The sequence below is a fragment of the Nicotiana sylvestris genome, chromosome 9 (genome assembly GCF_000393655.2).
Source record: "Nicotiana sylvestris chromosome 9, ASM39365v2, whole genome shotgun sequence".
In the NCBI taxonomy this organism is placed as follows: Eukaryota; Viridiplantae; Streptophyta; class Magnoliopsida; order Solanales; family Solanaceae; genus Nicotiana; species Nicotiana sylvestris.
The window spans coordinates 113,432,416-113,446,492 of record NC_091065.1 but is presented as its reverse complement, the minus strand read 5'-3'; the positions used below and the strand labels follow the sequence as shown (position 1 = coordinate 113,446,492).

Sequence of the window (14,077 nt, the reverse complement as noted above, 5' to 3'; positions counted from 1 at the left end):
TTAAGTGAGGATTTTCGATCCGTTTAAACTTTTAATGAGTCAAATTCTTATACATGTGTTCGTTCTCCTGTTTGATTCATAGGAAGAGGGGAAGATTAGGGAGAACGTGGAGCTATAGATGCTACAAACATTTGTAGGAAGAGGGGGCTATAGATGCTACAAACATTTGTAGGAAGAGGGGACGATTAGCTAATTTCTGTAATTTTCAGTTACAGTTCCGACTTTTAGGTATATGCGGGGTAGTCATGTCATTTAACTAAGCGTCCACCAATGCATTCCACGTGACAACCTATCATTGGTCATATGACGAAAGTTGAAGCCCAATTCCTGTGTCTGAATTTCCAATATTAGCCCCTACCTTTCATCAAAACCCCCTTCTCCCTTCTTCTCCAAAATGAATTTCGACCTTTATATTATAGTAGTAAGTAGTAACAGAAGAGATTAAAAAAAGAAGCAAAATAAGGAAAATATATATGCAGAAAAATCTAATCTGAAAAATTCCCAAACAAGAAAAAATAAACAGAGAGAGACTCCACACTCTCTCCTCTCTCTTTCTCCCTCTCGATCTATACTTTCTCTCTGAGAAAAGCTTCGATCCCAATTTCTCAAACCCTAACCCTAGATCTCTTCATTCCAAATCTACGCAGGATTTCGTCACCTATATCGATTCGATCTGGTTCGGTGTGTGTAGATAGTTTCAATTTTGATTTTCTGATCCGATGGCGAGCATAAAGGTGGTGAACAGATCGGCATCGGCGGCGTTCGCGCCGGAGGCACCGTATCTGGCGGCGGGAACGATGGCGGGAGCGGTGGATCTTTCATTCAGCTCCACTGCGAATCTTGACATTTTCGAGGTGGATTTCGTATCGGATGATCGGCAGCTGATTCTCGCCGGTTCGGTTCCGAGTTCGGAGCGGTTCAATCGGCTATCTTGGGGTAAATGTCAATCGAACTCGGAGGAGTTCTCGCATGGAATCATTGCTGGTGGGCTTGTTGATGGCAACATTGGGCTTTGGAATCCGAAGCCTCTGATCTCGTAATTCCAATCTCTGTTTTCCTTAATTTGTTTTCTTTTTCGTGGTTAGTTTTCGAGTTTATGTTATTGCTCATTGTGATGATGTACTGTTCATTTGCGCATGTATATGAAGAATTCTTCCTGTAGAAGAGATGAACTAAATGCAGACGTTTAGTGTCTTCAAAATTTGTTCTTTTGGTGAAATGGTAGTGCTGTAAATGAACTAGATCAGCTATTTGAGTTCCAGGTTTCCTTGCATATTTGAAGGACAGGATTCCTTTGATTTTGGTACCTTAAATGCACTTTCTTTGTGCTGAAATATTAATAAAATTATTTATTATTATCATTAATAAATGCACAGGCTTGGTGATTATTGTGGAGTAATTGATCTGGGATGTTTAGAAGTTGGGTTGGCAGTGAGTAGTGTTTCTGATTACTCCTTCTAAGTCAAGGAATTAAAGTGATCATGTCTTTTCAAAAGAAGTTATCTATGATTGAACTATGTTTGCTGACATAACTTGGACAGGAGAATTTTCGAACCAATCATCTCTTATCTCCCTAATCTAGTGGGGCATACTTCTGCCATTTAATTTTTCTAAAGATTTTTACTGTTTGTGTTTAGTACAGAATGGACGTGGCAATATATTGATGCAACACACAATATGTGTGACCTGTTATGGGCATGTAGCACTGCTGAATCCAAAGATGCTGTCTGCATTTTACTCTTACCTTTTTCAACCAAAAAGATGAAAAAAATAAACCCTCCTGATAAAGGTTGTTCCAACTTCCAATTTAACCTCTTTTGAGAGAAGTTCACTGAGGCCCTTTTTGTTGTCTTCTTTATAAACCTATGCTTGTAGCCTTGTAGGAAAAGAATTCTTTTTGTTCTTGTTTACTTAGTATTGAGAAAGGTGCAAAAAGGTAGCAAGACTAATTTGTTATAATTTACTGGCGAAAGACGGGCATAATATCACTTTTTATGATGCTATTAAGAATTTTTGCTTTGAGTAAATGCATGATTCTTTTGGTCTTGCAACCTCGACCTTATATAATTTTGTTTCTGTCCTTTCTTTGGAAGTAGAAAAGGTTCTGAGGCAATTGAAAGTGCTCTTGTTGGAAATCTGTCGAGGCACAGAGGGCCTGTAAGTTTTACCACTTTGCTATTTTTGCATGCTTCTGTTCTTTTTGTGGACATATTTTGATTTTTCCTGTGTATCTGATATATTTTTCTCATAAATCTAATTTTTAGGTTCGCGGATTGGAATTTAATGGGTTTACTCCAAATCTCCTTGCATCTGGAGCTGATGAAGGTGAAATCTGTATATGGGATATTGCGAAACCTTCAGAACCTAGCCATTTCCCTCCCCTTAAAGTAAGTAATATTTGACATTAAATATTTTTATTAGCATTTCTCATGCAATGCTTTTTTAAATTCTACTATTCTATTACCCTCCTGGACGTCCTCTAAGTCCACCACAGTACAATGGAGATAACCGAGGAAAAATGATATAGCTTCTTGCATTTTTCTGTAGCTGTTCATTCAAGTCAAATGTAAAGCACGACGCCCCAATCCTTAAAATGCTCCCCTGTATCTTGTTGGTTTTTTAAAATGGATTGGTATTGCCCCTAGGGCCTAGCTCAAGTGGCAAAGGGTGGTGGATTTGTGTCTTAGGTCACAGGTTCAAGCCCCCACACCATGCAAAGCAAAGCCTGGTATTTAAGTGGAGAAGGGTAGAGGGGCGAGCCCATTATCCACCGAGTTTCGAAGGCTGCGGTTGGTCCAAAGGATCGGCCCCAGACGAATTTCTCGGCCATAAAAAAAATGGATTGGTATTCTGGATTCTAAGCGAGTAACAGTAGTTGCTCTTGATAAGTGATAGCCACTGTGAAAAGAGAAAGCAAGAAGAGAAAACTTCTCGGTTGAAATTGGTAGTTAACATACAAGATGATGCTTCAGGGCTTGAGCACAACACGTGATATGTGGTTAGATTCATGTCACGGGTTCGAATCCTGCCGCATGCAAAAGCGTGGTATTTAAGTGTAGATGTATAGAGGAGTGGTCCCATTATCCACCAAGTTACGAACCTCGGCCCGGTGTTGGTAAAAGCATGCGAAGCGAGGGTTTATCGCTTCTTTAGTATGAGTCAGACGGGTTGAAGAAGCAATTGCTTTAGTCAACGAAGCGCTGAATCGAAAATAGGAGTGCCGAGACGGAGACTGAAAATAGGAGTGCCGTTCCAGTGGCACCATTTCTTCAGGCTATATTGATCCTCTTTCTTCTGGGGCAAGTTATAAGGAACTAGCCAAAGGTTGATGCTCCAGCATATGTTTTTAGACCTGATCAACTCCAGTTTGCTGTTTGGGAGATGAATTTTTTGGGAACAATATCTTATCTTTTGAGAAGTTCCTATATGCCCTCATCTTAAGATACTTCTGATGGTTTCATCTCTTTTTGTTGCTCGTTAGGCTTGTCTTTATCATTGATATCTGACGTAGTCTGGCCTTTGTTGTGTCCTTAGTCATCTCCCATTTGTTTGTGCCATCATTTGTTTGTAAACATCTTGGTTGCAACCTTGGAATTTTGAAGTCAAGGATTGCATGAACCTCACTAACATTTTTAGGAAGAGGGCAGCACACAACAAGGAGTGGTTGGGAGGCTGTCGAGGAGGGTTTTGACTCGTGGGGTTTACCGTACTGATGACTGTAATAAATACTAATTCGACATAGTATGAGAAGAGCTGTTGCTTCGCACAAATGGTCTTTGTGTTTGGTTAAAACCATGTGGTGTGAAGCCACTTTGAGCCCGGATATTGACTGAACACCTCAAAGTTAGAATCCAGCCTGCTTACAAAAACAAGTCAGAATCCAGGCTAGATTGTTGTCTGCCAGTCTGCATGCCGATGTAGGGCTTTCGGCCCCAAGGGCATGTGTCGTTAACGAAGTTACTTTCTTTATATTGTCCTACACACGCCCTCTGTCGTTAACTAAGTTAATGCGGTGGAAGGATTGCGGTGACCGCCTTGCACATTGTAATGGACCTGAAAAACTCACTTTTGTTCTTTCTTTCTTTTGTACTATTTGCATTTACTTGATGCCATTAATGCCACTTCAGCTAAAAAAAGGATTGTAGTGACCGCCTTGAAATGCGATTTCCACTTAATAGCGGTAGAATCTTTGATAAATGACTTAAATAAGCAATATAGTATTGTAAGTGGCTGGGTGACATTGCTGTCATAATCCACTGAGATTTAACCCTTTTGTGGCTCCAGTTCATGTATTCTATTCTCTTGTTAGGGTCTTCACCTTAGGGTTGAAGCTTTAAGAATATTCTACACAGTAGTCTTAATGATTCTCTTGACATAAAAATAATTATCTAGAAACAACGAAATGGAGTTAAAGGTTTTTCTTTAATTGTTTTAAAGGGACATGTTTTGGTGAAAATAGATGACGTCCTTTTTTGGGCTCTGGTGCTTCTCTTTTCAGTGATCGGTTCACCAGCGTCATGCCTTTTCGGTGACAGTTTTGGGTTTCAAACTATCTAACTTAAATGAAATAAATAGAAGTGTTCATTGTCCAGAAGAATAAACTTTCAGATTAAGTATTCAAGCAAGTGAACATAATATGGAAGTAGGGTAGAAGTTCTGAGTTCGAGTCTTATTTCCATCCATTAGCAAAAAAAAGATATTCCCATATGTTTTACCCCCTAAATATGAGGGGGTGTCTGTCAGTCCTTTTTTTGTTGTAACAAGGGTCATTGTCGCCCCAACTTGCATGCACCTTGCTATTCCACCAGGCACGTTGCTACAACCCGTAAGTACAGGTGGTGGGTAAACCTGTCCCACTAAGGTCGGAGCAGATGGACCCTCACTGAGTTTTGTAGTTATGCTTCCTTATAAGTGGCATGCAAGTAACTATTTATGGAACTGATGGTTTAAGCAGATAAAAGTGTGGTTTAAAATCACAGCAGAAAATTTAGTTTAATTGTGTGTTTCAGTTAATGATGGTTTTGATCTGCTGTTGTTTTCTCTTGCTATCCGCTCTTCCTGGCCTATAAACATGCTATAGTTATTGAAAAGTTCTTGATTTTGACAATCTATTTAAGGTACTTACTTAGATTTTGACTCCTTTTTGCAGGGTAGTGGATCATCAACTCAAGGTGAAATTTCCTATGTATCGTGGAATAGCAAGGTTCAGCATATATTGGCTTCCACTTCGCTTAACGGGACAACTGGTAAGCAAGAAGCGGAGGTTGCCTGTGTTATTCTTCTATTAAGGGTTGCCGTAATATCCTCTTTTTTCTTTTCTTATTTCAGTTGTGTGGGATTTGAAGAAGCAGAAGCCTGTGATAAGGTAAGCAGTTGTCCATAAAGTGTATGCTTTAATTGTTATTATATTCAATTTTACCTTCTAAAAAATATTGTTATTACATTCAAGAGTTGCTATAAGTGGAAACAATTCTCCTTCAATTTATGAGTAAAGAAATAATGACATTCAAACCTCCATTGGGCTACTATGCAGTTTCGCAGATTCTGTTAAAAGGCGGTGTTCTGTATTGCAGTGGCATCCTGATGTTGCCACGCAGCTCATCGTTGCTTCCGATGAAGATGGTTCACCAGCACTTAGGGTAAGAATTCTACTCTTCTATCTTTCTTGGGCTTGTTGTAATTATTAGCTGACTAATATATTATTCGTTCAGCTGTGGGATATGCGGAATGTAATGTCTCCTGTGAAAGAGTTTGTGGGTCACACTAAAGGTTAGTGCACCTGAAAGCTTGTCTCTTCCATCTTTACAAGCTTGTCACGAGTCATATAATTTCCATGTTTCAACTGTCTTAGAACATGCAAGTTTGAAGAGACAAATGATGGTGGAATTATATCTTACAGATGGCTGAACTCTATTAAGCACTTGCAAAAACTATTGCTTAGCTAGCCCATATAGATGCAGTCAATTCATGATTATAATCACCTTGTTAAAAAAAAAAGAAAAAGTAAAAGCAATGCAACTGTTATAGACCGGTACGACAATGGTAGTGTATTCCAGTGCACGACAAATGATCTGCAAAATTTTATTGTATACAAGTGGATATATTTTTCTAAAACACATGACAGGACAGTCTGGGTGCGATGGTGTTTCTTAAGGTGAATCAAGTGTAAAAGTCAAGTGATTTGTTTGTTTCCTGTTCCTTAACTTGAAGTCCTTTCTTCTTTGCTGCTCTCTCAATGTTTTCCTGTCTTTTGCTGATAAGGCATCTGCCTGAAATGCTTCACCATTTTGAGATATGAGGGTTTTGGTACTGAATGGGCTTTGGTCCATTTTGAGTGTTAATTATACTACTTTCTCTGGGGGCCTTTGGCAAAAGAAAGAAAACTTTTGCAGCATTTTACTGGTTTCTATATGCTAGTTATCCAACATGATGCCAGTGGGTGCAAGCAGAATCTGGTTAGCAATTACACTATGAGGAGAGCAACATCATGATTGGCTGGTAGGATTTGGAAGGAAGGGAAGGAGATATAACTATAGCAATTTTGTGTTTAAATCACCTTCAGTCCTTTATCCCCCATTCCTTTCATTCTTATGAATGCAGCTAGAATCGCTTCATCCTTTACCCAGCATGGAATGCTGAGAATTGAGATATGGCATGGTGGAGGAAGAAGAGAGTATAAATGGATAAATGGGAAGGGATGTGAGGTAGAGGGAGCAGAAACTACGTTTGGAAGATTTGATGAATATCAAATTCATTCCATTTATTACAATAGTCTAAGTTTTGAACCTTGCTTTTAATAGAATTTTAAAAACTTTCGGAGTGAGGAAATAATTTGATAGACTCTACTAACCTGTAACAAGGAAAACCAGTACTAAATATAAACCAAATGCTCAATTCCCATTATCTCGCTCCTCAGATATTCAACAATATCTTATATTCAAAGTCCTTAAGCTACCAATAACGGCAGCATATTGGTGTGACATACCTCAAAAATTCTGTTATAAGATAATTTGATCTTAAAGGAAAAGATACAGTTTTAGGTTATCTATCAAGTACATTCCATACTATATTTATATGTACTAAATTTTCCATTCAGGTGTCATTGCAATGTCCTGGTGCCCCCTTGACAGCTCCTACTTGCTTACTTGTGCTAAAGATAACCGCACTATCTGCTGGGATGTCGTGTCTGGAGAGGTGAATGAAATTTTAGCTTGTTCATATCCTCATACTGTCAATTTCTGCTTTTTGTTTCATAACTTTCTTATTTCTCTGTTGACCTTCTCTTTGTGGTAAAGGTTCTTGAACCAGTGAATTCTTGCTTATTCTTTTTTTATTATCCATGGAAAGCTCCAAAGAGAAGTAACAATTGGTGTATTGTTTAACTTTGACAGATTGTCTCCGAATTGCCAGCTGGAACCAATTGGAATTTTGATGTACATTGGTATCCTAAGTGTCCAGGGGTTATATCAGCATCATCATTTGATGGAAAAATTGGCATTTACAACATAGAGGTCTGTTCCTCTTAAGTTATAAATATCCTTTATTTATCAGATTGCAATGTACAGCAAAGAACTTCAAAAAAAATTCTCTGCCTCCTTGTCCTTGAACATTTTTATTATTCCGCTGCTATTTTGAGTTGAGGCATGCTGTCTAGCTAAAAATACTGTACAAGGACAGGCATGTATGGCAATATCCCTCGTTAGAATGACTTGAGCTGCCAAATACTAGATGTTTGGTATTGTGATTGCTCGTCCAATAGGACAAACACATGATATTGTGAAACTGGAAAACTTTTTTTCCCTTGCACTTTTTGAATTGCTGTTGTTTTCCCCTACCACGACCTTTTTTGTTTTGATTGGTGAGTGTGGTCCTCAAATTCATGTGTTTTATAGGGTTGTGGTCGAGCTGGTGATGGAGATGGTTATTTTGGCGCAGGTATGATGATATTTTATTGATCTTCTTCCTTCCCCTTCTCTATATTTTTTCCCTCAACATCCTTGGGGTTCGGGACATCAGGCTATATGTTTCAATTGAATGTAGGAAGTTGTCAGCATAGTTGAAACAAGGTGCATGTTTATTGCTTAGAGACATTTACACACTATGGTCGGTCAACTTTTTTAACGTAATATTTGATATTTTTAAAAAGTAGCTTGGCTACTTGGGGACTTGATATGGATCTCTAGATATCAAGATATGAGAGGGGCCGTAGCTAAAAAGCCAAAAATAGAAAATGAAAAGATCACTGTAAATTATTCCTATATTTTGAATAACGAAGATAGACAGGTATTACAAGTGCATCTTCCTGAACTATTATGTAGTACCCATGTGGGGTGGGGTGATGTAATGGGTTTTTATGGGTTTACAGCTTGTCTGCTATTGTTTTTCTGCATTATTTATGGCACTTCTCTTGGTCTCTCTTCTGCTTTAAATGAAAAACAATTGTGATCTTTGTATTAATCTATCTGGGGTTTTCATTTGCATTGCGTGTGCTGATCAGCTCCTTTACGAGCTCCAAAGTGGTGGTCTAAGAAAAAAGCTGGAGTGTCATTTGGCTTTGGTGGAAAGCTTGTTTCATTCCGTGCTGCTGATGCTCCAACTGGATCGACAGAGGTATGCCAGCGCATGTCTTGTAATTTCCTCCTTTACTGACATTTGCTTTGCTTAAACTTTACTCCTTTCCAGGTCCATGTGCATAACGTAGTCACTGAAGAAGGTTTGGTGAGTCGGTCTTCTGAATTTGAGACTGCGATTCAGAATGGCGAGAAAACTTCGCTGAGGCTTTTCTGTGAAAAGAAATGTCAAGAGTCAGAGTATGCCTTTTCCTCAAATTGGTGAAATTTCTCTTTCATAAGTTGCATTCATCTGCCGGCTTACATCAGCTTGCTTGCGCTGTCTTACAGATCTCCAGGTGAAAAGGAAGTATGGGGCTTCTTGAAGGTTATGTTTGAAGACGATGGGGATGCAAGGACAAAATTGCTTTCCCATCTTGGTTTCACTCTGCCTGTTGATGAAAAAGATACTATGCAGAATGATATATCTGAGCAAGTAAGTGCCCTTGCCCTTGACGAGGATCTTTCAGGTAAAGATGCTGTAAACAAAGAGAACTTAATGCATGTGACGGACAATGGGGAAGATTTCTTTAACAATCTTCCGAGTCCCAAAGCTGATACACCAGTGTCAACATCTGTGAGCTCCTTTGCTGTTGACGAGTCAGTTGATGTGAAGGAGTCCCAACAAGAAGTGGATGTACAAGAGGGGAGTGCGGACACATCATTCGATGAAACTGTTCAACGCGCATTGGTTGTTGGTGACTATAAGGGGGCTGTTGCACAATGCATATCTGCAAATAGAATGGCTGATGCACTGGTTATTGCTCATGTTGGTGGTGCTTCTTTGTGGGAGCAAACTCGTGATCAATGCCTTAAAACGAGTCAGTCTTCTTACCTCAGGGTAAGATCTATTTATATCATTTCTGTCATTTTCCAAAATGGAGACAAGTCCATGCTCATGAAAATTTGATATTTCGGTCTAAACAATAACTTCAGGTTGTTGCTGCTATGGTGAACAACGATCTAATGAGCCTTGTAAATACCCGGCCGTTGAAATCCTGGAAGGAAACACTTGCACTCCTTTGCACCGTGAGTTGTTCTACTTTACCTCCTAATCATTGTTTGCATTTTATGTTATTGGGTGGGGGTGTAAGGGGCATTATGAAAAGTTCATTGACATAGGGCAGAAATATGAAAATCTGCTCTGATCCAAACAATTAATGTACACCTATGGGATGTTTACTGAGGACAGTTTTTGTCTTATCCATCTGAAGTGATGTTCACATGCTAATCTGATCATCACTTTCATGCAGTTTGCTCCACAAGATGAATGGACTTCATTGTGCGATACACTTGCTTCAAGACTCTTGGCTGCTGGTGAAACCCTTCCAGCAACACTGTGTTACATATGTGCAGGGAATATTGATAAAACTATAGAAATATGGTCAAGGACTTTGGCAGGAAAGCGTGATGGAAAATCATATGTTGACCTACTTCAGGTATTGCATTCAGATTCTTCTGAGCTTTCTATGTTATGGTTAAAACGCTTCACACTATTTTCTGTTCCTTCCTGTAGGATTTAATGGAAAAGACGATAGTCTTTGCATTGGCAACTGGCCAGAAGAGATTTAGTGCTTCTCTTTGCAAGCTTCTTGAGAAGTATGCTGAAATCCTTGCAAGTCAGGGGCTTTTAACTACTGCAATGGAATACTTGAAGCTTATGGGCTCTGATGAATTGTCACCTGAATTGACTATCTTACGAGATCGTATTGCGCTCTCCACTGAACCAGGTTAATATGTTTTGCAATGCTATAGTGTTCTCCGTTATAGACTGATACTATTATGCAGCTGGCCATTGTACCTCTCTTTTTCATGTTGATAACGATCATATGGTTTGGTTAAGCTTGGCTCTTCTTCAAAAATCTTGGTCCTTCGTGCTTTTATTATAGCACTTGTATGCCTGAGAAGTAAGGGAGCAGCTGATTGAAGCTTATTACCGAGATTCATGTCTTGTAGAGAATTTCTTACACCACTTTAGTTATATTTAGGAAGTATAGTATCATTTGCCTTTATCTTAGTTGGCTGTTTTAGTGTTTACACTACCGACATGTAAACTTATGGGTTTGGCGGGATGGGGAGCTTGAGAAGTGTTTCTATGGTTTTGAGAGTTGACTAAACAGACTCTACCTTTTCATCATTTGGTGTTGATGATTCCCATTTCAATCTTCTAGGCTTACCGGGTGCATTCCATCTTTAACATTCCTCATTCGATGGGTCTAAATTTTGTCAGCTTGTTTGCATATAGCATAAATGTCTTTTTTTAAGCTTTCTAAGGCTAACATGTTTGTCTCTCCCTTCACCTAATAAAAAGAGTGAAATATGGACATGCATTACTATGGTGTAAAGAAGGTATATATGGCTGTTTGAGATATTTAAAGAAATATTATCTATGATTTCCCTCTCCCTGTACCTGTTTTTTTTTTATTCGAATGTTGGGCTGCTTTTTATGGCGTATTTAGTCTGGTTTTTATTTAGGCAATGGCGGTCTTTTATGTCTGGTAGTATTCTTTTATTTCAAGCCAATCGACTAAGTGCTGATAGTTTAATCCTTTCAAACAGCTAAGCTGATGATTTTTAGCATTATGGTCTTTGCAGCTAAAGATACATCGAAATCTATGGCGTTTGACAACTCACAACTGCACAGTGGATCCGGCTATGTTGCTGATCAATCTGGTTATGGCATGGTTGATCCTTCTCAGCATTATTATCCGGTATTATCTTCTTCCACTCTTAGTGGCCCATTATTTTTGTTTTGTATTATTTATCCCTCTTTAATTTCTCTCTCCCCAGGAGCAACCATCCAAGCCGCAGCCAAGCATTTCGAACAGTCCCTATGCCGAGAATTATCAACAGCCATTTGGTTCTTCATACAGTAGCGGCTTTAATGCTCCTGTCCCATACCAGCCTGCTCCACAGCAAAACATTCAGCAACCAAACATATTTCTGCCTACTCCAACTCCTCCAGTTCCTCAGGTATACACTTTTCGGTTTCCTTTCTCTTGGATGTAAAGATTTTTTTGCCAAATTAATAGCTGCCATTGAGTTGAAACAGATAGCTGCTTCTTGAAGCGCTTTAATGTGGTGTCATCTTTTCCTACTAATATATATATTTTCTTGTGTTTGCAGGGTAACATTCCTCCACCACCTGTTGCTACTCAGCCTGCTAAGACCTCCTTCATCCCAACAAATCCCCCTGCGCTGAGAAATGTGGAGCAATATCAGCAGCCGCCACATACCTTGGGTGCTCAGTTGTATCCCGTATGTTAAAGATTTCCATTTTTCGCTTCAATCTAAGGGGGAGATTTGGTTTGGGCTAAGATAAATGTGTTGTCTTATGATTTTCGTTGCATGTTCATTTCAGGGACCTGCTAATACTGGTTATCCTGCCGGTCCTAATGTGCCTCCTCCATATGGCCCTAACCCTACTCAAGTCGGCCCAGCTTTTGGACAAAAGATGCCTCAGGTTGTAGCTCCTTCCCAAGCTCCTAGAGGATTTATGCCTGTTAATAATACAGTTCAGAGACCTGGAATGGCTCCAATGCAGCCTCCCAGCCCTACTCAGCCAGCTCAAGCCCAGCTGCCAGCAGCTCCTGCTGCTCCCCCACCTACAGTTCAGACGGTGGATACCTCAAATGTTCCTGGTTTGCTTCTCTTCCACTTTAATGCCTGTTTAATTCATGTTCATACAATCCTGTAGACTGGGCGGACCATGCAATCCCTTCTTACCAACACATTGCTTCTTTCCGTGCAATTATTGCTACCTATGGATTGTGAATGTGGTCTTTAAGAAGTGCTCTTGTATTAACTGCACTGCACCATTGACAGACTTTCATGGTTTGTGTAACTAATGCTATCAAGTTACAGAAAGAATACAGTGTATTTTCTTGTGCAAGTTCTCACACTTGGATTCTTCTAACCTGATGTTTGTCCCCGGAAAAGCTCCTGTTGCTGCTATATTATAACCATTCTTCGTAAGAAGGCCAATAAAGGAGTAAACTTAGATGAATTTGCACTTTACCTAGCGCCATCCTAAACTGTTTCGAATTTCTCCTAGATACTGTACCTTAAACTACTGTGGTCTATGTTAGCATGTATTTCCTTCTTTCTATATTTTTTTTAATGGCAAGGTTGACTGCTTTGCTTGTAGGATCAGCTTTTAAGTCTATAACTGGGAAATGAGGTTCTACTTCTTGTGCTTGCTTTCTTTAAATCACAACATGTGTAATAAAACGAATCTTTTGGTGTGTTGCAGCCCAGCAAAAGCCCGTGATAGCGACTTTGACAAGATTGTTCAATGAAACATCAGAAGCATTGGGTGGAGCACGAGCAAATCCAGCTAAGAAGCGGGAAATCGAGGATAACTCAAAGAAGTTAGGAGCGCTTTTTGCAAAACTAAATAGTGGGGACATATCTAAGAACGCAGCGGAGAAACTTGTGCAACTTTGTCAGGCCTTGGACAATGGTGACTTCAGTACCGCCCTTCAGATACAGGTAGCTCTCTGGAAAGATTATAGTTTCAGATTATTTGTTCTAGTATTGCTAGTAGAATATTATATGATCTCCGCGTGCTTCTTATATTTGCATATCCTTAGGTACTTCTCACCACAAGCGACTGGGATGAGTGCAACTTCTGGCTAGCAACACTAAAGCGAATGATTAAGATCAGACAGAGCTTCAGATAAATATGGCAGCCTTAACATCGGCCAGACTTGAGAATTTGAGATTTTGGGTTCAAATCCTTGTCGCCCGTGAGTTCAAATGGAAATATCATTTCTCCTATCTGTAGATGGGCGCCTTTAGATTGTCTTTTTAGTTGGATATTTTCTACCTCTTTTCTCACCCACTCTAGATATTGGTTTTTAGGGGCTTGCAAAATTTTGGGAAGAGGTTAGAGAGCTTAGTTCTCTGGACATGGTAACGATGTTTGATTATTTTTTACATTGTTAAAATATAGAGTTGGTTTTTTATTAACATATGTTTTGGTTGTAACCTGTCTGAAAACTAGTCATTCAATCTCGGATTATAGTAAAACTTATTGTTTAGTTTGCATAAATGCAACACTGTTAGTTTTTACTTGTTAGCAATTGATTTTTGGTACCCGATGATTTTCAGACTTTTGGTGATCCCCTTTAAATGCCTGTACTGGTGGTAGAATACTTGTTTAATCCTTTTCTCCGTGTTGAACATATGCACATAGCAGCGAAGTCAGTAGCTCTAATGTCCATTTTTCAATAAGAAAAGCTGCTAATCGTGTAAAGCGAAAGGTGTCAAAAGGATAAAAGTCTAGCTCCAAGTTAGGAAGGGTTAAACTTAGAATTATTATTACCGAATGTTCGTTTGTAATCCATTAATTATTATCTTCCTGCTTGTCCCGAAGTTTAAAATCCAAACGGTTAAATTTGTTCCACCAAGCAGCTGATTTTTGCACTTGAAAAATATATGCAGTGCACCTTCTTGAGTATTTCATG

At 39.2% G+C, this 14,077-nt stretch overlaps 1 protein-coding gene across 1 annotated transcript; it reads left to right on the top strand.

Moving 5' to 3' along the window:
* The first annotated feature begins 451 nt into the window (after nucleotides 1–451).
* LOC104238247 (protein transport protein SEC31 homolog B) lies at nucleotides 452–13,682 on the top strand. Its single transcript, XM_009792565.2, has 22 exons — nucleotides 452–1,036; nucleotides 2,097–2,157; nucleotides 2,265–2,387; nucleotides 5,150–5,246; nucleotides 5,329–5,365; nucleotides 5,534–5,639; nucleotides 5,712–5,769; nucleotides 7,097–7,194; nucleotides 7,392–7,511; nucleotides 7,893–7,935; nucleotides 8,498–8,610; nucleotides 8,683–8,810; nucleotides 8,901–9,450; nucleotides 9,546–9,638; nucleotides 9,863–10,048; nucleotides 10,126–10,339; nucleotides 11,205–11,320; nucleotides 11,400–11,582; nucleotides 11,736–11,867; nucleotides 11,971–12,250; nucleotides 12,862–13,100; nucleotides 13,202–13,682. The coding sequence occupies exons 1-22, from the start codon at nucleotides 720–722 to the stop codon at nucleotides 13,289–13,291; spliced, it is 3,384 nt and encodes a 1,127-aa protein (XP_009790867.1). The 5' UTR covers nucleotides 452–719; the 3' UTR covers nucleotides 13,292–13,682.
* The last annotated feature ends 395 nt before the right edge of the window (nucleotides 13,683–14,077 follow it).